Source organism: Pleuronectes platessa, chromosome 19 (assembly GCF_947347685.1).
Source record: "Pleuronectes platessa chromosome 19, fPlePla1.1, whole genome shotgun sequence".
NCBI classification, from domain to species: Eukaryota; Metazoa; Chordata; class Actinopteri; order Pleuronectiformes; family Pleuronectidae; genus Pleuronectes; species Pleuronectes platessa.
The window spans coordinates 2,656,026-2,681,847 of record NC_070644.1 but is presented as its reverse complement, the minus strand read 5'-3'; the positions used below and the strand labels follow the sequence as shown (position 1 = coordinate 2,681,847).

The 25,822-nt window shown below is 39.4% G+C and overlaps 2 protein-coding genes across 2 annotated transcripts in view; one reads left to right on the top strand and one right to left on the bottom strand.

Annotated features, from left to right (window-relative positions):
* The window catches only part of ogdhb (oxoglutarate dehydrogenase b), a 31,546-nt gene extending 23,189 nt beyond the window's left edge, over positions 1–8,357 (top strand). The window contains exons 13-23 of the mRNA XM_053411254.1: positions 523–625; positions 938–1,066; positions 1,155–1,305; positions 1,410–1,537; positions 2,602–2,780; positions 2,904–2,975; positions 3,480–3,605; positions 3,706–3,778; positions 3,885–4,048; positions 5,472–5,626; positions 5,731–8,357. Of these exons, the coding sequence (XP_053267229.1) occupies positions 523–625; positions 938–1,066; positions 1,155–1,305; positions 1,410–1,537; positions 2,602–2,780; positions 2,904–2,975; positions 3,480–3,605; positions 3,706–3,778; positions 3,885–4,048; positions 5,472–5,626; positions 5,731–5,851 (1,401 nt within the window). The 3' untranslated portion in view covers positions 5,852–8,357. The remainder of the gene's footprint in view (positions 1–522; positions 626–937; positions 1,067–1,154; positions 1,306–1,409; positions 1,538–2,601; positions 2,781–2,903; positions 2,976–3,479; positions 3,606–3,705; positions 3,779–3,884; positions 4,049–5,471; positions 5,627–5,730) is intronic.
* On the bottom strand, positions 7,566–20,330 carry pargl (poly (ADP-ribose) glycohydrolase, like). The gene is made up of 16 exons (XM_053411255.1): positions 20,173–20,330; positions 16,661–16,963; positions 14,394–14,519; positions 13,797–13,886; positions 12,707–12,778; positions 12,530–12,616; positions 12,290–12,450; positions 12,107–12,186; positions 11,953–12,025; positions 11,230–11,305; positions 10,996–11,143; positions 10,023–10,101; positions 9,833–9,941; positions 9,616–9,712; positions 9,385–9,513; positions 7,566–9,295 (listed from the first exon to the last, which is right to left on the bottom strand). Exons 2-16 carry the CDS (start codon positions 16,919–16,921, stop codon positions 9,177–9,179), a joined length of 1,707 nt encoding a protein of 568 aa, XP_053267230.1. The 5' UTR covers positions 16,922–16,963; positions 20,173–20,330; the 3' UTR covers positions 7,566–9,176.
* Positions 20,331–25,822: the final 5,492 nt, after the last annotated feature.

Below are 25,822 nucleotides of genomic sequence, written 5' to 3'. Positions count from 1 at the left end.
GGTCTGCAGTTTCCAGTCCGTTTCCCATCTCTGCATGTCTCCTTTGCATTTATTCATGACAATCGTCTGTCACAATAAATACACAAATACAGAACAGGATGTTGTTATTTCCTTTGTTTGAAAACATCACATGTAATATAAATTTTATCCAAATTAGTTGATTAGGCCTCAACAGGTGGGTAGTCTCCAAACTACCTTTTCTGGTGTCACATTATTTTGTGCCCCTAACAAAGCCATGAAAGGCGAGAGTGGCAGCCGGCATTTCCAATCACATTGGAAGCGGTTGACCAATCACAAGAGAGGGGGCCGGCTGGCCAATAAGAGCAGTATTGGCTTTAAAGGAGGAGTATCTTAAAGAAACAGGTGCTAAAGCTGCATTTGTTTTCATTGTACTGCACAGTTGGAATTGAAATTGACAAAAAGGAATATTAAATGGATTTTGTGGCAGAGACACAGAACTGGTAGCATGGTTGCAAGCTGTTGTCCATATTCAAACCGTCAACTCACATCCGTCTTTTTCAGGAGGAAGTGGCGAGGTACGACAAAATCTGTGAGGAGGCTTACACTCGCTCCAAAGATGAAAAGATCCTTCACATCAAACACTGGCTGGACTCACCATGGCCTGGTATGAGTCTCTCTCTGTGGACATTTTAGCATTTTGATAATTCTTCAAATATGGCTAAAACAATTGTTGGCTATAGTTGTTGATTGGATTAGAATTATTTGTAAATCAATTTCTTTTCATTATTATTGTTTATTCATGATATTAAACTGATAACCGGTAAATTGTATACATTGCCATAGTCTTCAGATTTTATTCACCAACCAAATGATTAATCATGGACTGGATGTAAAAATTGGTTTGGTGCAGACCTAATATTCATCACACTGGACATGTCTCCTATCTGCTGAACTGTGTCATGTACTGTATGTTAAGGTTTTTTCACACCGGAGGGTCAACCAAAGAGTATGAGCTCCCTTTCGACTGGCATCAGTGAAGAGGAACTCGGCCACATCGGAAACATCGCTGCCTCTGTCCCAATGGAAGATTTCACCTTACATGGAGGTGCGTCCTGCTCTCTTTTCCTTTTTTAATGAATTCTCCCTGAACAAGCTCTGTACTATCTCTTTCTGACTTTGTGTTCATGTTTTAGGTCTGAGTCGTATCCTAAAGGGCCGTGCAAACATGGTGAGTCAGCGAGTGTGTGACTGGGCCCTGGGCGAGTATATGGCCTTCGGCTCCCTGCTCAAAGAGGGAATCCACGTACGTCTCAGTGGGCAGGATGTGGAGAGGGGCACGTTCAGGTACAACCGATGCAAAAGTCAAATTCACCTATACCAAATGTAATCAAGGCTACTACATAGTATGATTGATGATTTTACTAAATTTTTTCTGATTTGCTTCACAGCCATCGACACCATGTTCTTCACGACCAGAACGTTGACAAGAAGATCTGCATCCCCATGAACTACATCTCCCCTGATCAAGCTTCTTACACTGTCTGCAACAGTTCTCTATCTGAATATGGAGTACTGGGTGAGTAGTATTTATGCACCATCCATTAGGGAAGTCCTCACGGCTGGCAGCGCGGCAACATAGAGTTTAAAGTTTGGCAACAGACATCAAATCAATGATGTTTACGTTCTCACTGGTGCCATGGCTCAAGGTATGGTCTTGGTCCAGACTGGAATATTTCAATATTTATTTTAAGGATTGCCATTAAATTTACTTCCGACATGCATGGTCCTTGGGGGACAAATGACCATGCTGTTTTTTTTCCCTTTGGCACCACCATGAGCTTGATATTTGGTAATTAGTTTACTTACAGAAATCAGGTAAAAGCATTCATTGGGGAATGTGTACAACAGGAACATGTACAGTGGGAAACCAGTTACTATATCTCCTCAGATCAGTAACTGCATAGCTGACTCATGACTCATTTCCTGACTTCTTTGTGGGAAGCCAAGTGCCTGAAATAAATAAAATTCAGTTCAAAACTAATTATTCAGACTTCTACAGATTATAATGACCTCTCTTTCCTCTTTCAGTTACACTCTCTCTGTTTGCAGTGTTTTATTGTGCATATTTAAGACCTGGATATGCACATGCCTACACACACACACACACACACACACACACACACACACACACACACACACACACACACACACACACACACACACACACACACACACACACACACACACACACACACACACACACACACAACACACACAGATATATATTGAAAATTGTAGTTCTCCAGGAAAATTCTACCTGAGGAAATCGAGTTTCTGTATCCTCTACCCAAATTACAGTATGGAATCAATTTACTGGAGGAAGCAGACTCTAGCCTGGCTACTGAAGTTTACAGAAATAATCCTTTGAGGGTAAACAGGTGCACTTCTCCTGCACTGGTGTTTAAATGAGGGCTCTGCCCCAAAAACCCATAACCTGATGATGGCTTTTGGCTTGTAGCCTTCAATACATAATCCAGTGTTATGTGAATGTATATGTATGACCAGATAAAAGTATTTGTTTCTACAAAATATTCTGAACCTGTTCTGTTTTGCACCTGCTTTTTTCTCCTCTGCGTGCAGGTTTTGAATTGGGCTTTGCCATGGCCAGTCCCAACGCCCTGGTCCTGTGGGAGGCCCAGTTTGGAGATTTTAACAACACAGCTCAGTGCATCGTCGACCAGTTTATCAGCTCAGGTCAGGCCAAGTGGGTCAGACACAACGGCATTGTGATGCTGCTACCTCATGGCATGGAGGGAATGGTAGGAACTGTGAAAACTTGATCGGTCACATTCTTTGTTTCTCTTTCTCTCAGTCTGAATGATCTCAGTTTCCTTTTTTGCAAAAATGTGACAATTGTTTCTGTTTCTCCAACCTTCTCTTAGGGCCCAGAGCACTCGTCTGCCCGTCCTGAAAGGTTTCTGCAGATGTGCAACGATGACCCTGATGTTTTCCCTGTGAGTCTGCAGGACACAATGTTGACACAGTTTACTACACCACTAAAATATAACCTTTATTGGTTCTCAGTCGGATCACAATTTCTTCGAATTTGGTGCAACTGTTACATTTGATTAGAGGATGAATTGATAACATTTGTATGGTTAAAGGTCAGTCACTGTGACCTTACGAATCAAGTTTTTGATGTTGTGAATGTGACATTTCAGGAACTCTCTGAGGGAATGTCTTTGAATTTGATAAAAAAAAATATTCACTTGGACTCAAAGATGAAATATTTGATTTTGGTCTTCGAAACATTGAAAAGGTTAAAGTTGTGATGACCTCCTGTGCAACATAAAATATCAGAAACTATCATAGAAAATGAAGACGTAGCCCAGTGATACTGTTGAATCTATAACAACGTCACACTCCCTCTTCACATTCTCAGTTTTAAAACATAAAACAGGATTAAACCTCAAGTAGAAGTAAACTTGACCTACTTCTGAATTTTGACTCTTTGTCAGAAACTGTCAGAGGACTTTTCGATGCGTCAGCTCTACGACTGTAACTGGATCATTGTCAACTGCTCCACTCCCGCAAACCTCTTCCATGTCCTCCGCAGACAGATCCTGCTGCCATTCAGGAAACCTGTAAGTGATGCAATCAATACACTGTGATTCAGAACACGAGATACTTTAGTTTAAGTCACTGATCATTCTCTGTGCCCTCTTTTTATCTTTTTAACTCTAGCTGATTGTGTTCACACCCAAGTCGTTGCTGCGCCACCCAGAGGCCAGGTCCAGCTTTGATGACATGCTGCCAGGTGAGTGCTGACATTTAAAGAAGAGCTAGCAATTCAAGAAAAAGAAACGACCTACCGTTTCTCTGTAAGTTATTGTGAGTTTGAACGTATGTTTCCCATCCTGCAGGCACCCACTTCAAGCGTATAATCCCAGATGTCGGGCCTGCAGCTGCCAGCCCAGAGAAGGTGAAGAGAGTAATCTTCTGCAGCGGAAAGATTTACTACGAGCTGACCCGGGAACGCAAGAACCGAGGCATGGACGATACTGTAGTTGTTGTCCGCATCGAACAGGTAATGTCAGAGTCTCTGCATACTCAGCCTCAAGTTTGCAGTGATGCTGTGGGGAATCCAAAACTGTACATATTCATTAAATACATTTGCTTATTCACTCAAACTCAATGACAACAACACCTCAATTCCGCCATCTTTCATTGAAACTTGAGCGTGTAAGCTTGCTGGACTGGGAAATCTTGTGACATGAACTAAAATTTCAGAGAGGAAACGTGACCATTGCTTTTTCTCTTGAGGATGGCAATGTTGTCTGGCACGCATTTTGTTCCAGAACAAGATATTTTCAAGTTAAAGGCCAATTCACCATGAAATCTTTCATAGATAAGCAATGATGCAGGAGGTTAAAGACTTTGGTGACGGTCTGACCTTCCTGCCAGGGCCAAGGATCTATTTTATTCAATCAACAATTAACACTTTCAGAAAATAGTTTACACAAGACACAAATATTCATGGTACCTGAAGAGGAACATGACTGTTACTCTCTCTGCAGGCACGTCCAAAACATATGTGGTCACTCCTGCTTTGTAAATGTTTTATTTAACCTAATTAGTTTCAGAAAAAGTACAGTTTGAGCCCTTACAGTCATTAGGCACAGAGGAATCAAACTGACTGACTGACCAATCTGTTTTAAAGAAACCAGTCTACAGCTAAAAGCTTTAAATTAACAAACTGTGGGAAAAGAGGACAAAAAAGGACAAAAGTAAATGTGTGTCTCAAAGTCTTTTACAGCCACTGTTCTGTCTTCCCATGACCTAACAGTAGTAGAAGTGGTTGCAACTTCTAAAACAGACGTGTTTTAATATGAACTTTTTTATAAAACATATCCCTGATCAACTTATAACATTTTTGTTAAAGGCAGAATCACATGTAACACAATGAGTTTTATATTTACTTTCATGTGTGCATTTTCGTTGCTATATAATTATTGTGATATGATCTTTGTCCAGTAAGGTTTGTTTTTTATTGTGCGCTCCATCTTGGTGTGTTGAGTGTTGCCTGGGAGACCTCCTGTCGGTCGATTGCTTGGTTAAGTTATACAGCTCACCTGAGCTTGGTTGTGACCCTGTAGTCAGTTCTGAGGAAAGACGGCTGCCTGAAAAGTCCCTTCACTGCAGGAATAAACAAATAAAGTGAAGTAATATCCTGCTTCTAAAATATATTTAAAAAAAACAAAGGCTCCAAATGGCTGGGCGGCTGTGGTTCAGGGGTGAAAGCGAGTCTTCCTATAATCAGAGATTCTGCAATAGAAATAGTGAACCCTGAATATTGCCCCTGAAAGAGTAAATAAATAGAAATAGAAATCAGTGCTGCCAATAGACGCACTGCATGAATGTATGTGTGAATGGGAGAGTGGTCATCAAGACCAGAAAAGCGCTTTTGCAACCAACTTGTTTGAAATCTTAATGCTTTTTTCTCTTTACAGCTCTCACCGTTCCCCTTCGATCTGGTGAAAGCGGAGACTGACCGCTACGCCAAGGCTGATCTAGTTTGGTGTCAGGAAGAGCACAAGAACCAGGGTTACTATTATTACGTCAATCCTCGCCTCAGTACCACCATCAACCACACCCGTCCCGTCTGGTCAGCTCTTATTTCATTTTCTTACGTAGTAAACAGCAAAGCAAGTGGGTTTTCAGACGACGGTGAATGTATTATGGCTAACAGTGCGTGTGTGTGTGCTGCAGGTATGCTGGACGTGATCCCGCAGCAGCTCCAGCTACAGGGAACAAACAAACTCACCTCATGGAGCTGCAGCGTTTACTGGACACAGCGTTCAATCTGGAGGCATTCACAGGAAAAGTGTAGTGACTGGTCCAGTCCTTCTTTCACTCGCCCACAACACACATCAGACTGTGTGACCCCCCCCACAGACTCATTCTCCCTCCTTTGCATTGATGTGTTTTTTTCCTCACTCTTCACATATCAGACCTGGTAACAGGTCTAATCCTTAAACACAACCCACAATAACCTACTGACTTTAAACATTGTTACTATGAAGACCTCATGTTCACAGTGATGGTCACTACTGTTAGGAAACTATGAGAGAACCTGCAATGAATGTATAACTTTATAAGAAATTAATTTTCAAGACAAAGAGATTTAGCTTACGTGTTTGATTTTTTAAGATTTTATTAATCTAAAAATAATTGCTTTGGGACTAAATGCTCATGAAATGAAGATATTTTTTTTTTAAAGGAGACATATTATGCCCATTTTACCACAGTTGATATGGTTCCTTGGGGTCTTAATAAAATGTCTGTAACATATTTTGGTCAAAATACCACAAGGATCATTTAAAACAGCACCCTTTTTCACTGTCTAAAACAGCCCTCATTGACCTGTTTTGAGTGCCCCCCCTCAGCCCCGGTGAGCCTGACTGCAAGAGCCCAAGCTCCCCAGCGCAGCCCCGCAGTGGCAGCAGTGGCAGCAGTGGGAGCTTGAGCTGGCGCAGCAGCAGCATCCTTCCACACTGTTGAGTCAACGTTTAGAGGTGCCCCGGGGGTCCCTTGTTTATCCGGCCACCTAAATGTCTGACGGGTAGCAGCAGCAAGCTAACGCTAGCGAGCTAACCGGGCCGGTGGAGCCCGGCTAGCGTTAGCTCGCTCGTCCAAGGCCATGTAGAGAGACTCCCTACATGGGCATGGTGTGACCAAGACGTCTATTTCAGTCGTAATCCCATTGGACGCACTCTAGCGTATCGTTTCTAACATAGAGGAACAACAACAAATCGCGGGATTTGTTTTTTTTCAGTGTTTTTGGGACGGTAGAAATGCCAGATACCCAAATTAACATGTAGAAGCACTACAAAGTGGAATTTTCATAATATGTCCCCTTTAAAGGAACAGAGAAATAAGCTTTCAATTTCTTGGAAGAGAAGATGTTTTTATATCAGCTGTTCAGGTTAGCTTAGCACAGAGACTGAAACGGGTTGGGACAGAAAGTCCAAAGGCAACAAAATCTGAAAAAGCTCACTCACAAGTTATACCTCATGTGTTTAATCTGTTCAAGTGTAAAAATTTCAGTTTACATTATTATAGGTATTAAACATTGATCTAAAGTGTGCTGTATTTCCCCAAACATCTAACTGGATTTTCATGGTTATGCTAAAGAATGTCTCTACAGTGTGATGACGACTGCCGTGCAACCCTGCTCTCTGGTGAAAAAATAAAACAAAAATATAGACGATGAGCAGAAGCGGCTGAATATTGAACTGAAACCGGTGCCATTTGTAGGGAACCTGTGGCTGCATATTAATCCTAAAAATGTGACAACTTGAGCAGTGTCTCCTGTGTGATCTCAGGGAGGAGGCACCCCTGTTTGACTTCTCATTAATTCACCTCTTTTCCCAATTTGTATTTTATGCTTGAATTCTTCCCATTTCCTATTTCCAGTTTCCTGACCGTCCCTCCACATAAATGTAAACACCTGTCTGTGCCAAATGTAACAGAATACTTGCAATGGAAATTTTGATAATAAAAATAATCGTGACATAAGTAAAGACATGATAATCCTCAGCTCCTCAGAATGGAAGGATGTATTTATTTTCATAAAGTGTACGTTTTATTGTTTTCAACAAAATAAAAAATTAATTATGCTTGCATTAACAAGACTTATTATGATTGCAGCAGAGCAGGGTTCAGTCAGTGTAAGTCACAATAATAATGTTATTGTTCCATCACAACAATCCAGACCAGTGATTCCTTAAACTAGGGGTCACAAGCCCCCAAGAGGTCGCAAAATAATCGTCGCAGAAATCTAATACAATTTAAGAATAATTAGAAATACAATATTTTAGTCATAATTATTAAAAAATAAAATAATTTAAAAAGCAATGATCCTTCTGCAACTCGTCCTGATTTTTGTTTTTGGCCCAAACAAGATCAAATCAGTATCTTCTGTTTACTTCATCACAGCTGGGATAATGGAGGTTGCGTTCAGGGGCACTGGTAAGGGGAGATGTCCTGTGCATATGCCCACTGGTCTCTATACATATGACAATGTATATATTGTGTCAAGCAACAAATTATACATATAATGAATAAATCTATAGACATTAAGGTGGTTAATTTAAAGTGATTCTACTGGATAATTCAACAGTGGCCATGAAATCTCCTTTTACTATACATATTCAAACAGTGCTTATTTTGCTATTAATAAAAGTTTTCTTTTAACCATTTTAATTCAGGCACTTAATTGCACTTGTCTTTTTAAACCGCTGCTTTTTTGCATAGTCTTTTAACTGTTTAAATCCACTGTATTTTGTACACGTAAGGGCGGAATCACAAATAAACTTGAACCTTGAAACTTGAAACTTGGGAGCTCTGGTTTGTGGATTTACAGACAAAACCTGACAAAGCATTTCCTGTGAAATCTTCTCATCAATCAACTCACTGTTGTTAGAATATGACTTTAAAAGTTAGTTCTTTATCCATGACTTAGAAGGTGAATTACCTGCTGGAGTACACACGTGGTAAATCCTTAGTTCTCTGGACGGACTCTAAACTTCTCACTGTTTTATAACGTCTGGTCTCAGTCACCATTTACTTCAATTGTACTGGATATGGATTTAACACTGTTTACCCCTGAAACTCCAGACATGTTTTGTGGACTCAAACACTTCACCCACCCCTCCATGGGCGTAGTGGTGAGTAAATGAGGGCATTTAAATTTTTTCGGTGAACCCACCCTTTAACATGTTTAGTGAATACGGCTCTCAGGCTCCGTCAGTGAACATATTGTAATTTTCAATAAGTTTAGTACATTAATCATAATTCATTAGTTTACACTCTATTGCCATTGCCTTCTCAATTTTAAGAATTCAAAACAAAATCTAAAAATTGAATTGGCCCCCCTCGAAGTCTTATTTTCACACATACGCAAATGTTTTGAGTGGCGAGCGTTCAACAACTGTTAACTTCCAATCTGCCAGTGAGGAGCTAAATAAAACATTTGCGTCCTGTGGCGATCACGTGGATTTGTTGTTTTGGTGAACTTCTCTTTCTCTATGTGAAATAATCATAACTGCTGTATAACATAAGACGTGGTTTCAAAGCTTGCTAATTCCTGCAAGAAAAACATTCCCGATACAGTTTCGTGCAAATCAGATGCAGACGTGGAAATGAATCTGACTTCACAGCTGACTTCTGGAACACCCAATGTTGTCTCTGATGAACTTGAACAGATCCACATGCGAGTGGCTGTCGGCCTGCTGAACAGCACAGTAGTCCTCGAGAAGTCCGTACAGTTTCCCTGTGATTAAGCAATTTGAAAAATAATTCACCAGCCAATAAACGAGAAACAACATTTGAAAATATCACAGGGGGGGAGGGGACTCTCACCAACTGTAATCCCTTCTGTGACAATCAGGTGATAGATCTGCTTCAGGCCATTTGCCAGTTCTTCATCGCCAAAGGTGAAGAAGGCCAGTCCTTTCTTGGCCTTTGCTGCGGCCATCAGCTGGATCACAGCTGAAAATAAAGGGAAGTAAAACCCTCAGGACAAATGTTTTATATAGTTATTTATGTATTAATTGTTGATAAACTGAAGGGGATCACATAACGCCTCAGAACCTTTGAGTTGAGGGTCTCCATTGAAGACTCCACAGCCCCACTTGCCCGTGGCGATGTCTGGCTCATCATCCCCATGTCCTTTAAATCCACAGAATGCCTTCAAGGACACAATAACACCATGTAAGAACAGTAGTGGAAGCATATACAAATTCCAACAAAAGCAGCATCATGTCCCACTTCCCCAAAAATTAACAAAACACGTGAAGACAAACCCGACCTTGTTCAGTTCTCGTGTGACCTTGATCATACTGTACTGCTCCCTTGGGTTTTTGAAGTGTAGAGCGTCAATGGCTAAGATCTGCCTCTGCAGCCGGCCCCACTCATCCCTGCAAAGATGGAATCACATTTCAGAAAAACAAACAAACAAATACTTTTAAATGTAAAATACATAAAGAGCCTGCTCATACCGTTTCAGTTTGTCCTTATTAGGCCCCGCCCACTCAAAGCTGGCTCCAAAACCAGAGTATTCGCTGAACTGCTGAGAGCCTGAGACCAAGACGTTAATGCAAACTGTGAGGCTGGTGTCACATCGTATTTTCTTTATTGACGTTAACATAAAAATACCAAAATCAATACCTGTTACTCCATCTTTCTAACACTTCTCACTGTGTCTAGGAATCCCTGCTCCTCCTGAACATGTTAATCTTAAAAATAAATAATAAAACCCCTAAATGGCTCAGTAATTTCCTAAAAGAGCTGCACACTACTTCCTATTCCAACAAACAGGAGACAATGGTGGGGATTATTTTCTGCGGCGGCTTTGGTGCTTGCTGGACCATTCTTCAATTAAAAGAAGAAAAGTGGATCAGTCCAATGTTCAGTATGAATGACATAGATTTAGTTGCCTGTTTAACATATTAAGTAGCCAGATTTCTGGAGAACGGCTGCAAGAAAAGCTCTAAATCGAGCTCAAGTCTGTATGAAAGTTAACTTTGGGATTTCTTTTGATTTTTCTCTTACCAGTTACTATTTGTTTATTTGTTTATTTTTCAGCAGGATTACTCAAAAACGACTTAACTGATTTCCACCACTTTTAGTGGAAGGATGACGCTTGAGCCTGAGAAGAACCCATTCCTATTTAAGGGTGCTATATTTATTGATGTTGTTTAGTTTTTCTGCTTCGTTGTTGTTGTTCCTTTCTTGCTTCTCATTTATCTTTATTGTTTTGTATCTCTCGCTTCCTTATAATTCCTTTCTATTTTTCTGTCCTTTGACATTTATGTAAGTGATATGGTGCTTCCACTACCTTGTGAAAAGAACTAATAAATAATTAATCCATAAAAAATTGTCGAAAAACCCAAAGAATTTTGATCAATTACTGCATCACAACTGATGGTTTTGTCATCTGACTCGTCCATTAACTCATATTTTCATCACTACCTGTAACAATCAGACACTCGTTGTCCGCCAGTCGCTCTGTGAAGAGTCGGGAAACTATTAGTTCTGGATTCATTAGGAACAAGATCTCTTCCTGCACCAGTCCGGAGCCCAGCACACCTCCGCCAATCCAACGGGAAGCAAAATCTACCTGTACACATGAACACACACGCTACCACATATATAAAGTTCATTCTTAAACAGCTGTGACTGTTGCTGCTTTGTGTTGCTTCTTACCTGTAACATCCCTGCACAGTTGGCCTCGATGTTGCCTTTTGATGTCACATACAGATTGGACAGCTTCTCATCACAGCTAAACCAAAAGAGAGTGCCATTAAATGTTTTACCAGCTTTCAATGTCCTCAGAGGATACGTCCTACAGACTTGAGTGATGCCTTTATTTTTCCTGCAGTGCAACCAGCTCCCCAAAGTTTTAACTGTGTAATAGTGTAATATCATATATTTATGTATGGATTAGCAATAATATTCATTCATGGTCCCCAGACGATGACTCCCAGTGGATTGTGACTTTTTACTGTCATGCCGATGATACAAAGTTCTCCCTCTCTGATGTAAACATCATTCTATAAATGCTCTCTATTTTAACCTTTAAACTTTCAGTTCTTATAGTATATGATTATTGTTTATCATTTTACCATAAGAAGTAATTTATAAAAATGTTATTATACAATTTAATAATCCATCATCCCACACTCAAACAAACAGAAGCACACACACTCACAGACGTCATGATCTATGCGTAATTCAACACAAACACCATAACCCTAACCCCCTTACCCGCACCTGTCCCTTTCCCATCCAGCTTTGTGAACATTATGTAAACCTCTGATCTTACCCATTTGCTTATTTGTTGACTTCAATTATCCATCTTATAATACAAAGAACTTTGTAATTCTGGGTTTTTAAATGCTATATAAAATACATGACATTAATTATTACCTTCTCCAGCTCGGCAACTCTGAGTCTCTCAAGCAACGCCTCTCAAACGTCACCAGTCCTTGTGGTTTAGTTTCTGCAAAGATGTGAATAGAAGGGTTTTTACTGAGTCTTCTCATGGACAGGAAGCAGAAAAGGGGGTTGAGCAGCAACTTACTCTCATCTGTAACTACATTGAAATAATGCATGATGGCCCTCAGCTTTTCTTTCTTCCGATCCGACCAGTTTCCAAACAGACTGCATCCAGAATGAGATTTAACAATTACCTCACTTACAGTTCACACAGCGGAGAGTGTACAGGAGCTGTATTCAGAAATGTAAGACTGTGGGTCTGCTTTGCCTGTTGAAGTTAATGGGGGGGTAGTTGTGGTACTCTGCGTTGGGTCTGGACGTGTTGCGATGTGGGAAGGTGCAGAAAAACGCGTTAGCCAGCAGGCAGGCTATCTGGACTTGTGACAGAGTGATGAGGGCGCAATTCCCCGTCTGAAGCAGCGGGATGGCCTGAAAACACGGATCTCCATCATTTTCATTATCATCATGAGTTAAACGCAGAGTCAGCAGATCAAGGAAGTTACATTACCTTCTTCACATGCTGGGGGAGGCTGAGAGCCAACGCCGCGATCTTCGGAAACAGTGTGTTGAAGTAGTTTTCTTCTTTCGGGATACACTAGAAAATCAATATGATCCACTCCTGATCATTAGAGGGTTTAGGCATCCAATCACAAAGCTGATCTGAAGTAAACTAATGGACACTGACCTTGACTAAGGAGAAGAGGGCATCAAACGTCCACTGATCTTTATATTGTGGGTTGCATTTGATGATAACTTCCTAAAGACAGACAGAGTTTGAATATGTAAGGTTGAACATTTGAAAAAGTTGCAAAAAGATATTTTCTGAGTGCAGATAAATATGTAAGAAAGTTGCCTAAAGTGGATATGAGTCATGTGAGACGCATTGGAAGATATGAATTGCTCAATCATGGCATTATATAATTGATTTGGAAGAAAGCAAGTTTAAAAGGCAAATATTTATCTGTACTTTTCTGTAAATTAGGCTGTTGATAATGGGAAAAAAAATTATGTATAGAGAATATATGTTTGACCCGCACAAAAGGAAAGATGACTGGATGATATATAGACTAAAACTGTATATTTCTATGATGATGAAATCTGAACAGGGTCCAGAGAATAGATTATATGAAATGTCTAAAAAGCAAAGATGTCTGTGGGCCCTCTGATTAGGTATTTTACCTTTGACTTTGGAAACTGGACAACGCATTATTTTAGAAGAAAACGTAATGTGCTGTCCAATTTAAGATCTGTTTTCTACTGCTAATTGACCTGCATGATATAAAGTGCTGTAAGATTATAAATAAAAAGTAAATATCTATGTAAATAAAGACTGAGTTAGCTATTTACACATTAAGCTATCTGGAGAAAGCCTGTTATAAGAGTAAAAAAAGCTCTTTATAGAGTTAATTTATAGACATTTTATAATTCTGTGATTTCTTGATTTTTTTTTCTTTCTTTTTGTGGGTGCGCCTTTACTTTTTTCACAAGTTTTGTATCTGTAATAAAGAAGATGTATGTTTTGTAAATTGTTGGAATCCCAGAAATGCATTTGTATGACACAAATATAAATGTATATATGTATGTATACATGTATGTATGTATGTATGTATGTATGTATGTATGTATGTATGTATGTATGTATGTATGTAGGTAGGTAGGTAGGTAGGTAGGTAGGTAGGTAGGTAGGTAGGTAGGTAGGTAGGTAGGTAGGTAGGTAGGTAGGTAGGTAGGTATGTATGTATGTATAGGGAAAAGTGTGAAGGCTGCTAACGTACCGCCACATCATCAACTTCCTGTTTCTTCTTACTGGCCAGACCATCCAGTTTCTTGGAGATCATTTCCCACCTATTCACCTGGGTGGGCAGCTGTGGAAAGAGAACATCAACTCAACATAAACGTATATAGACTATTCTGCATGTCATTAATGTATTGTACGTCATCATCAAAAACAAACTAAGAACAATAAAAAGGAATAATGAAAGACAAGTCGTCTGTCTGTCTGTGGCTTGCATATCTCGAGAACCATCCATCTTAGGGTTCAAGGGAGTGCTTTGGACACGCAATGCATTTAATAATAATTTACTTTATAAATAAACAGGCGATCACTAGCAGCAACGGCTAGGAACAACAGTCATGACAACAATGACAATGAGCAATAACAACTTTAAGGGTGAGGGTTAGGGTTAGATGCTCAGTATGAATGTGTGTGTGAATGGCAAAACTATACCTCAAAGCTGAATGGTCGCTAAGACTACAAAAGTGCTTTTTAAATACATTTACATTTTCTAACATGAGTACATTTTTCTGCATCAGTTGAGAAAACAACCCAGATCTACTGCAGGTCAACAAACATTGTATTGCCTCATACACACCTTCCTCAATCCAGTCTTGATGGTTATGACACTTGCTGGCGAAAAGGGCATCTTCACAAAGCTACTGTGCCACATGTCTCTCCCTTCTTGGGGCCGAACTTGTTTTGAAGCGTTGAAAATGGACACCTGTGAGAAAAAGCATACGGTCATGTACAACAACAACCACAAGGAATCGACTGTATGTGCTGTGCACGACAGCGGCCTCAGGCATGTAGGGATGGGGATGCTGCTGAGGCCTTGTCAGACTCGGCTCAGGAGTCTATGAATCAAACCTGCAAGATCCTGCCGACTGATATTGTCATTTGCCCTTTTTGTGTTCACATTCCTCACTGCATAACACTCACTCACTCACTCACACAGACATTCTACATATTGACCTAGTGACAGACATTATCATACTGTATTTATGAAATGTAACTATTAAAATATTTGTCAATATTAACAGACTCTGAGTGGTCTTTCTCTTTTGTCACATACTATTTGAGCCAGGTCGTGTCAAAATGTGCTCATCTGTCTTTGACTTTGTCTAGAAAGTTTTCTGATGCGGAAGAGACAGAATGTCCCAATAAGGAGCTGGAGGACCCACATGCAGGGGCCACAGGTTCAGGTGAAAAAACAAGTGTCCTTCGATGCAAGCCAATTTCAATAAATGGGAAAACAAGTGCAGAAGCAGAGCAAAAAATGTAATCTATAAATTCAACATGCAAAGAAACACTAGGGAAATAGAAAAGGCTGAAAAATATAAACGCTCAGTAAGAGACCATCTTTTTTTCTTTATTTTTCATTATATAGGTTATAAAAACTTCACTTAATCTACGGAAACAACTACTAAATGGCGAACTCATTATAAAATGACAGATTTCGGACACAGACATAAATAGGAAAATAGGACAAAGGTAGGAAACACAAGGAGCGGTATTTCCCAAATAAAACAGGAAACAAAAACAAATCAAATCCAAACACAAGGAAAATGTCCATGATTAATAAAAGGTGTCCATCTAAATCCAAACACTCCAAAGTGCAAAGTAATGACACAGAACCTTGTTTGTATTCTGCTTTAAGGTTGGAAATAGTAGAAATTGTCTCAACTGTTACTAAGCACTAGTTCGGGAAGGGTCAAAGTCTAAGGTTTACGAAGTTGGATGTGGTTTGTTTATTGTTTATGTTGTGTTCAGTTCTCGAGACAGTTGTGGGACTTTAGGGCCATGGAGATAGTGCTGATGGGTTTGGCCTGCACATCTTAGACAAAGAGGAGCAAGATACGTTCCTCCTCTAGGATACATTTGTAAAATCCTGGTGGTGTTGCAGTTGAAACAGTGAGGGGAGTTGTCTAGAGGGAACAGCAGTTTCATTCTTCACTCTGCTGGTTTTTCCTTAAACAGGAAAAAATCTGTTTAAAGAATAGGGTTGAGAATAATACATTTCTAGGGAGGTAGTTAGCAGAAGGGGGTCTAATTTTAATTTACCTCAGGGATCATTGCTGTCCTGTTATTACCTTCACACAGGAGGTCATGTTTACGTCCTCGTGCACTGGTTTGTTTGTTTATTTTTCACCATTCTTTTTCAACTAACATTACACCAATAGTTTAACCAGCTTCCCAGAGAATAACTACTGGATTATGATGAAAATAATCAGACATATTAAGGGGACTGATATTTGTGTGTGTGTTTTGGTGCAGATCCTAATAAAAATCTGGATCTAGCAGATTTGAATGTGTTTTCATAAGGGGAGATTTATATACTTCAATGATAGTTAGATTGTTGTCAGTCTCCTCAAGTGCAGTTGTATCAGTTATGGTTCGACTTAATTAGAACAGGTAAGCCGATGGTTAATGCTGAGCTCAGATGTTTTACGTGGTGGGAAACTTACATCTAGTAACAAAGTTTGATGGAAAAGACCTAAGCTCAGTTATTTCTCTCTTTCTTCAGGTGTTAGTGGTGGGAATGAGGCTAGCAAGGCAGTTATGTTGCGATTGATGTTGAAAGGAAAAGGCAGGGAAGCGTATCTGTCGATCAGAGCAAACTGAAAATATTTTACTGTCAAAAAGTAAGCGAATGATTTGTGACCACAGGCTTTTCAACATGTTCCAGCATATGTTGAAATTGCAAATTATTGAAACAGGTGGTCTGTGTAGGTGCTTATTACATCTTAAGATCTAATGCCTCTAAAATTAATAAGTGTGGAGTAGAAAATTTGAAACAGAAAATGCTTCATATAAAGATAAAGAATCAGAGTCGCAGAGAAGGAGAGAAGGATATATTCTTACATCGATGAGGACGGTGTGCGTACTGCTGAAGTTCAGCCGACCCAGCTTCTTGTGGCACTTCTTCAGGTCGTCCAGCCGGCAACATGACGCAGTGTCCTTCTCCCTCCGCTTGCATTCACCTCCTGGTGAACTTCCTCCCTCCCCAGTGCAGGAGGAAGAGGAGGAGGCCTGACTCGATCTGACTAAGCTTTTGTCATCACTGTTATGTTGGTGTCCCTCCGTGTTGAACCGTTGAGGGAGGTCTTCATGCCATTCGGCCATGTCTGTGGGATGTGTGTGTGTGTGTGTGGTGGGGGTGGCGTACTGGAGATAAGACATGATGGTGAGTGAAAGGGAAACATAAAACAAAAAGAGCAGGATAAACAAGTCATAACCAGGTATTGAATTCTGGAAAACACTGAAAACATTCCTTTTGGATGAAGCCTATAGTTAGAGCTGGATCCGGTGAGTCCTGAACTATCCCTTTGTTATGCTGCTATAGGTTTAGACTGCTGGGAAAACTCATCCACTGAGCACTTCTCCCCTTCTTTCTCTCTCTCTGCCCCCACATTTATTTATTGTACTACATGTCACTAACTATTTTTTTTCCCCCTCCCATAGTCTCTCTCTCTCTTTCTCTCGCTCTTTTCAGGTATCTTAGACTTCAGAGCTGTGGGATAACAACAATTATTATTATTATTATTATTATTATTATTATTTTTATATGAATTGTTCCTGGGGTCTCTCTCTTCTCTCTCCAACCAAATTTGTATCACCACAATTTTATTTGGGGCGCTTTACAAATAATATTTGATTGAATAGGAAATCACAAAACAGATGGATAAAATTTACACACATTTTTTACATTTGCTCCCCTCTAGGCGAGCTAAAATTATATATCAGTAAAATTTAAACATTTCCCATTAATTCAGGATCAATTTACCCCGTAGCCAGGGTAAAGTGATCGACTTACTTTTTCAACTTTAGAACTACCAAAACAACACATGTTGTAATAGTTAAAATCCTGACAGCTAGATTGACAACCACACATTCCAAACTAATATCGGACTAGTAACAGAATCATGGGGATTGGTCAATTAAGCACATTTATGATTATTATGATTCATGTGATCTCTTGCACACCCTAGCTTACCTGCACATTGTTTCTCTGTCCAATTGGCAGGGACAGGGATATTGTTTTTCTCTGCGTAATCAAATGCCAGTTCACAGCACTTAACTGGAGCAAGGCCATGGAACTGGTCAGCTAGTTGTTTCAAGTGTTTGGCCAGCTCCTCCATCTCATCTGTGAATATTCTCTTTACCTCAGCTACTGCACCCCAGGCTACTGATTTTACTTTCCCGTTCTCTTTTTTCTTTATGAATCTTTTGAGGGTTGTCTTATCAATATTTCTATCCCTTCCAGCTTTTCTTAAGGACTTCTTTCCTTGCATGACCTCAGCGGCTGCACTCTCCATCTCTGTGAGGGGTGTTTGGCCCCAGGTTGTCTTCCTGGTGTAGTTTCTTTGCATGATGGCTTTTCTACAATGTTTAAGACATTAAAAATAAAACATAATGTAATATAACACTAAAATATGTTTAAGACTAAACTTAACTTGTGGTGGGGTAAAGTGAGACAGTGTCTCACTTTACCCCACAGCATTTGTCTCACTTTACCCCACAGCCACCGTTTTAGAAAAAACAACATCTCTTAGCAATTCAGGCTAATCTTCAGCTAGCATCGATCACATGGTTTTATATGTTGGAAGTTCACAAACATGTATGATATACGTTTTTCTACCTGATTCAATTTGTTTTGACACAACAGTTGATTAAGTTCAAAGCAAGAAAATTTACTTTTACATGCACATTTTTGTGAAAAAACATACATTCCACAGCACCAGCACCAACTTCTCCTTCATGGCAAGGGGGGAATGGGAGGGGCTTGAAAAGCTAATGGTCAAATTACCACAAATGTGTTCCAATGGCCTAGATACACGGGGTGTCTCACATTACCCGATGTCCCACATTACCCCGCTCTCCCCTATGCATTCACCAACCAGTGCAGTTTCTGTGTAAGTATTTCTACATAATCTTTTTTTCAGTTTCATATAAGGTCACTGTGACCTTTGACCTTTGTGAAAGGAAGTCACTTCATCTGTGAGTTTAAAGCTGCTTTCAGACTTTCACTGAAGTCTCCGGTTGAAAGGGAAATTCAACTAATGTTCATCATGACTTACTCCTATTAAATTGTACTTTTAAAAAGGGATCTAGGTGAAAGGAATCTATTGGCAGAAATTTTATATAAATAATCCTATTGATATTTTCACCTGTGTGCGTTTCAACTAAATTGTACTAATGGTTGTTTTCTTTACTCTGGAATGGACCCTTTATATTTAAAATCTCTACATTTACATCGGGAGCAGGTCTCGGAGGCTGCCATGTTTTTCACAGTAGCTACCACAGGTTCTCTTTCATGTTTGGAAGGGGCTGGTGAGGTGAGGGGTATTCAGCCGCGACATAAGTCTTAACCACTAGATGTCACTAAATTCATCACACTGAATTTTCAAGAGGTGTCAAAGGATTGTCTTTTTCATGTTGCCCCCCACTGTCTGTCTGTCTGTCTGTTTGTCTATCAAGTTTCATGTGATTTTGCTTAAGCAATTTTGAGAAATGTAAGGAAAAGATGGCTTAATTTTTATTATAGCACTAATAACTTGCTCTTATCAAATATATATATATATATCCCAAATATAAATATATTCAGTAAATATACAAAAGATCTCTGTTTCCAATTTTATGTAAATTTGGGAGATTTTATGGCTGGTTTTACACAAAGGGCTATTTGAGTAGCAAGCAAAGAAACATAATTGCCCTGAAACATAAACTTGGATAAGCATTATGATTATAATCATTTTCTGAAGGTTTAAATTGCTGGGGTCAAAATGACCCCAAAGACAAACGATGCTAGTAAATTTGAGGATAAAAGAAGGGTTAAGGATAAAAATAAATAAATAATGGGAGCAAGTAATGATGCCTTTCTTCTGAAAATAGAGCTGACTTTCCCTTTAAAGTTTCTGAAAATATCTAAGTAAGATCTTGTGAAACTTGACACAGACATTGGGAGTCACCATGAACAAGAGTGATGTGACAATTCTTTGTCCCCTATCAAGGATTAAAAGTAAATAAAAAATAATATGAGCAGGTTATGAATGCCACAATTGTACCTGTACTTTCCCTTAAATGTATATATTATTCCATATTGCATTTCACTACACTTGTTAAATTCTTGTGAGGAAAGCAAAATGGTTTGATTATTTTATTAAACGTCCAAAATAATTCATTATTTTTGTCGCCTTGTTTTCCCACTCGAAGCATCTGTACCATACCACCAGAAATAGACAGATACTTGTTGTTCGTCTGTGAACCGGCACTTCAACTCCCCACATCAAACTCTGAGCTTTAGCCCAAACATTACCAACTTGTAAAACTTCTGTTATAACGCATGGAGTTGATTTAAAAACCGAAACACTCACCTTTCCTCGGGTTTAAATGTAACGGGACTACTGCCAGTTCCAGGTTTCTTGGGTCAAACACGCAGTTGGGCGCAGTTAGACACGCAGACACTCGCAGCTCATGGAACTATAAGTCTACTTTCACTTTTGACAGAAAAACCGAAAGTGGAGTCAAGAGCAGCACTTTGATTTCACTTTCATTTTGACAGAGCCGCAGAACTGTCTGCTTCATGGCTTCAACAACAATTGAGCTTTTCACCATTTATCATCATATAGTTTAAAATCGCTTTCATACTTCATTCATACATTCAGCTTCATTCACTGTGTCTTCACTGGCTATATTAACGCAGACAATCGTGTTGTAAAGGTTGTAGGAGAAATTATTACAAATTAAATTATTATAATCGACAAATTAAATTTCCCTGAGATCAATTAATCAATGAATCAATCAATCTATCTATGTAATATCAGTAAATTAATTAAATGAGAAACAAATAGCTTTATATTGAATACATTTATATCGATATAGTTTATGATTCTGACACATGTATTTTCACCTGCTGCCGAAAAAAGAAAAAGCCATTATAGTGGAAGTAAATAGAAGAAATTATATTAAATACTAAAGTAGGATGATCAAAGTTGTAGATGTGACGTTCATTTTATTATTCGTCATATCTTATCGTTTTATATTATTTATAGTCCCAACACACTTCTTTGTGAACACAAGGTGGCAGCAGTGTGCCAGCTGTGATAAAACTCCCCAGGTTTCCTCACAATAAATAGCTTGTGTTTTTTTATTTCACTTATAATTATGATGATTAATAATAAATGTAATAGTAATAATAATTAAATAACATTCGCTTACAGATTAAAGTATTTCATCAAAAAAATAAACAAAATATATAAATGAATACATTAAAACCCCATAATTGTTTGAAAATGCATTACGCATATAATAACATAACACAATATCACTACTTTACTGCACTTCGATGTCTGAGGATTAAAATTAGTCCGATGTGTTTTCCCACTGACATGTATTGTGGTGTATTACTGTATAAAGAAGCCCTACCAAAATGTAAATACTTGAGAATATTACCTCAGTAAAAGCATCTAGTTACTTTCCACCTCTGCATGTTAAGGATTTACAGTAACAGCAGAGGAGCACAGCTTCTGGTCCAGCTGTTCCAGATGCTTCAGCAGAGGAGCCTTGAACACTTAATTTACGCGATGTGTAGATTCTGCCCGAAATCAGAGAAGTGAAAGCTGAGCCTGTGGCACCAGATGGTCGTGGGAGTTCGGATGCAAAAGGATGAGAATCAGGGGTCGCGGGACAGACAGAGGATTGGAGTTGATGCTAATTGCAACAAACTGCTGTCAGCCAGTGAAACAGGAGTATAAACAACATCCCATTACTCTAAATGTTGGGTCACACAGATGGTCGAAATCAGTTTCATGGAAAAGGAATCATCCACCGGAACAATGACAGAGGAGCCATCCACATCTTTAACTTAAGTAAAAATAGCAACGACAAAGCCCTGCATTCTAAACCTTATTCAACTAAATGCAGATACTAATGTTGACTTATTGCAAAAAGTAGTCATGGTGCAGAAAAAAAACAACCTGTGAATGAATGATATTTAACTGCACTAATTTCTATAGGTGGTACTTTGATGGTGCGGCTAAACTTTATACTTAGCAGTTGAGTTCCTTCTAATTCTGCATGTAAGTTTGAATCTGTAGTAGAGTCAAAAGGTAATGATTGGTAGTAATAACAGTCCCGTACTTTTTCTAAGATTTTGAATGCAGGAGCTTTACTTATAACAGAGTATTTTTACACTGTTGTGTGGGTATCTTGAAGTATTTTCTTTCACCTCTGCCCTGTTTAGTCTCCACACCTGCTGCAGTGATCACCTGTACAAGATCAGACTGCAGAGACTTTTATTGTTTCAAGTTTTCAGAGGGATTTTCATTCCTTGTCTAATTTCCAGCCTTTGTGTTCTGTCTTGAATTTGTATGATATTAAAACTTGAACCCAGTCCCCTGCTGAGGATCTGATCTTAGAGCAGTTTGGGTGCTGCGCAGATTTAGCTGTTCCGTGATCAATATTTGTGTATTTACTGCACTTTACATTGAAGTGCACACCACACATTTTAGAACAATATTCAGAATCGGTATGGTGAGATTAAAAGTTGCATGCTGGTGATGGTTATTATTCACTACACAGTAGTACTGCATTGTAATTCATTAGCCTACAAATGAAACACCTGCTTTCAAAATGATAATTAAGCAAAAGTACATGAGCACTGTCAGTATGCAGTACTCAGTTTCTCACTCACTGCCTGTGCTGTATTGTTTCTATTTTAGCACTGATATATTGTTTGGTTATTATCACTGATGTCATCAGTTGTTTAATTACCTAGCTGGTTAAGGTGGAGTTAATGCATAACTAATCTCCCCAGTACATTATGTTTTTTCATTCTAAATTTTGTATGTAAATAAAATAATAATGTATGAATTGACTAAAGGCGATAAACAAATACCCAGAACTGTTGTATTACAAAGTGAAGCAGAAGAATAAAATCATTTGAAATAGAACGAATTTGAGTTCAGCTAGAGAAATGAGACGATTGACAAAAAAATTCATAGGAATCTACTATTACAATAATTTCTGGCTTGATAGCTAACTAGGTTTGGGCTTTAGGGATGTTCTTTCTCTATTAGGGGAGCGCCTTTCTTTATTTCCTTATATAGCAAACCATCAGTTCATGGAGAAAAGGAAAATAATCTATATTGGCTGCCCTTGTCTTGAATAAATGTACTTGCACTGAGGCAGGGGGGAGGATTGTGTGAGGTTTGACGATGTGACAGTGGTGTTGTGGAGTAGCTGGAGGGCGAGTGCTGTCATGTGTTCTTGTGATGATGGTCATGTGTGTTGCTATTTCAGCTGGTAATGCTCCACAGCCATACAGTGTGTGTGGCTGTGTTTGCCCACATGATCTGTCATGTGTCGGTCAGGAAACAGTGATTCGAGTACGCCCAGGCGACGAGCGGGCGGAGGAGCTCACTACCTCAGTCATCTCCATGCCTTTTTCTCTGTGTGTGTGTGTGTGTGTGTGTGTGTGTATTATTGTGGGTCAGCCATTTCCCTGGAATGTTCTGCCTCTTGCCAAAGAGAAGTCACGACAAAGGAATGCACACACAACACTGCAGAAACAAAAGGATGACTTAAAAAGGCCAGAAAGTGAGGAGACAGGGCCCGATGTAAACGTGTCTCTCCTGTTTGTAATTGAGCCTCACGTCCATGACGCATTCTACGCTATCCCCCCCCCCTCACTTCAACACTTGTAGGGATGAATACTCAATAATAACAGCTACAGTTATGACATAGGTGTGTGCAATATGGTGGACCATCTGCCTGAACTCTACAGAACATCCCCAGGGGCACAATTAATTCGCTGAGAAGAACATTTTTAGAGAAGGCAAAGCTAGATGGCTTTTTCCCGTCCTCTTCTTTAACCTTGCTTCCATCGAGAACAGCAGTGAGTTGCAGCACAATCTTCAGTCTGATAGAGGAGTCGGCTTTGCTTTCACTCCCAGTTGTTCCCTCTTTGTCTCCTCAACCCTCCCCATCGCAGCTCTGTTTTCATTTCTTTCTCCGGGAGGTCAGATAGATGCAGCACTGAGTGCAGGGTTAACACACTTTAGGTGTGAGTGCGTTTGCGACCCTCTGAGGTCCTGTGTGCGGTTCTGTAGCAGAGGAGTCGGTTACTACGTCCTGTGACATTGTGAAATGACTGCAGTGGATTGGAACTGTGAGTGTGTGTATGTGTGATTGTACTATGCGGCAGGTCGTGGGGGAGGAAGCAGCAAAGGCAGCGGCAGCAGCAGCGCGTGGAGTGTAGAAGTGGTGGTGGTGTGTGTGTGTGTGTGGGGGGGGGGGCTGATATGGATAGTGCAGAGAAAAATGAAGAAATGGGAAATCTCAGCACCTGTTTCCAGGGCAACAGAGGTCTGCAAAACAGAGAGCTGGTTGGACTTTTTATTTTCCACGGTGCACTGCCCTCTGGCAAGATACTGCAGACACCTCTAATGACTCCAAAACACTCAGTGGCCCTGCTGCTGAAGCACTGACTGGCTTCAAGTGACACACACGCTTTATGTGTAATGCACACATTGGAAGTTTGGGCACAAATTGGACTTCTTCAGATTTTAATTAACTGTATATCATGAACTTACCACAAATTAAACAGTAAGTGTGGGATGTAGGTTAGTTTGGGCTTTGATTTGGCTTTCACTTCACTGCTGCACTTTGTTGATGTATTTTACTCAAATGTCATGCATACTTGTGTTTTAAATCTATTCATGTTTTTTTAATACTTGATTTTATTTGAACTATTATTCAGTGGGATTGATTTATGTGTACAGCACTGAGCTGCTGGTGCTGTACAAAAGAAATCTTACTATTACTGTTATTATTAATAGTAGTTTGAATATTACCCAGTAACTCCTCCCCCCTTTGACAGTCATCTCAGCTTGCAACACTTTTTGTAACAGTCTTTTCTCTCGATGATTTTTCACCCACTCTTCCTGCAGAGCAGAGATATTTTTAGGTTTCCTTGCACGGCAGCACATTTAACGTCTACCTACCCACAGAGTTTGTATTCTCTTTTAGTTGCTGAATGCAAATGTACTTGTGATCATTGTATTAAGGCTCATAGAAGTCAAGATGGTTTGTGCCTTTATGGTATAATATAAAAAAAAAAAAAATGATCTAATTAATAAAAGTGACTAAATAAAAAATATCCATGTTTACTACATTTGTAATCAGAGCCACAATATTTGGCAGTAACTTAATTTTAGATATTCACAAAAAATGTACAAAAAGACCATCCAACTGAATAACTTCATAAACCTGTCTTTTTGTAGTCTGACTGAAAAAGTAATTGTTTCTATTTTAAATATATAACATTGATAATGTCAATCTAGTCATCAATTGTAGGTTTTTCAGGTTTTAGTCAACAGCTTGTCTTCCAGCAACGCTGACAATCTGGATCAGATAACTGACCTTATAGAGGCAACATTTTTCAGAAGGTGGGGTTCTGCAATGGAATGTCAACCTGAAAAACTTCTTATTAAACTTTATGAACTTGCTGCAAGAATTGGCTCAATACTGAAAGCTGAACTCTCGCTTTTAAGTCTTGAACAGGAGAAATGAAGAACCTGAGGAAGATTGCACAGCAAAACTCTCTCCTTATCTAGGACCCTCGGAGAGTAGCACACACCAGACCTCACAGACAAAGATTATAATTCATAATAAAGGATCTGGATCTGCCTCAAAGTTTAATAAGTTCTTCCCTGGCCCACGCCACTTACCTCCACCAAGTTCGGTGCTTATCAGTTCAGTGTTTTTTGTGCAATCCTGCTGAGGAATATAAAGTTATGACAGTGATGAAAACATAACCTCAATGCTGAAGGTAAGATGTTGAGCATAATATTACCAAAAGTGATTTCCCTTAGTTAATAATGTCGATTGTGTGGAAAACTGTAAAAATCATTGACAATCCAAATCATACTGGATCTTCATTGGAAAAAAACAACTCTTTATAGACCCCTGATGTAGAAAGGTAGTGCAATCTCACACCTAATCTTTCAGGATGACAGGCACAGC

Coding starts and splice junctions, on each gene's coding strand:
- pargl (XM_053411255.1), bottom strand. CDS start 16,921: ATGGCCGAATGGCATGAAGACCTCCCTCAACGGTTCAACACGGAGGGA. Junction 12,617..12,706: donor CCCTCTTCTCCTTAGTCAAG/GTCAGTGTCCAT, acceptor TTGATTTTCTAG/TGTATCCCGAAAGAAGAAAA. Junction 9,713..9,832: donor TCACACGAGAACTGAACAAG/GTCGGGTTTGTC, acceptor GTGTCCTTGAAG/GCATTCTGTGGATTTAAAGG.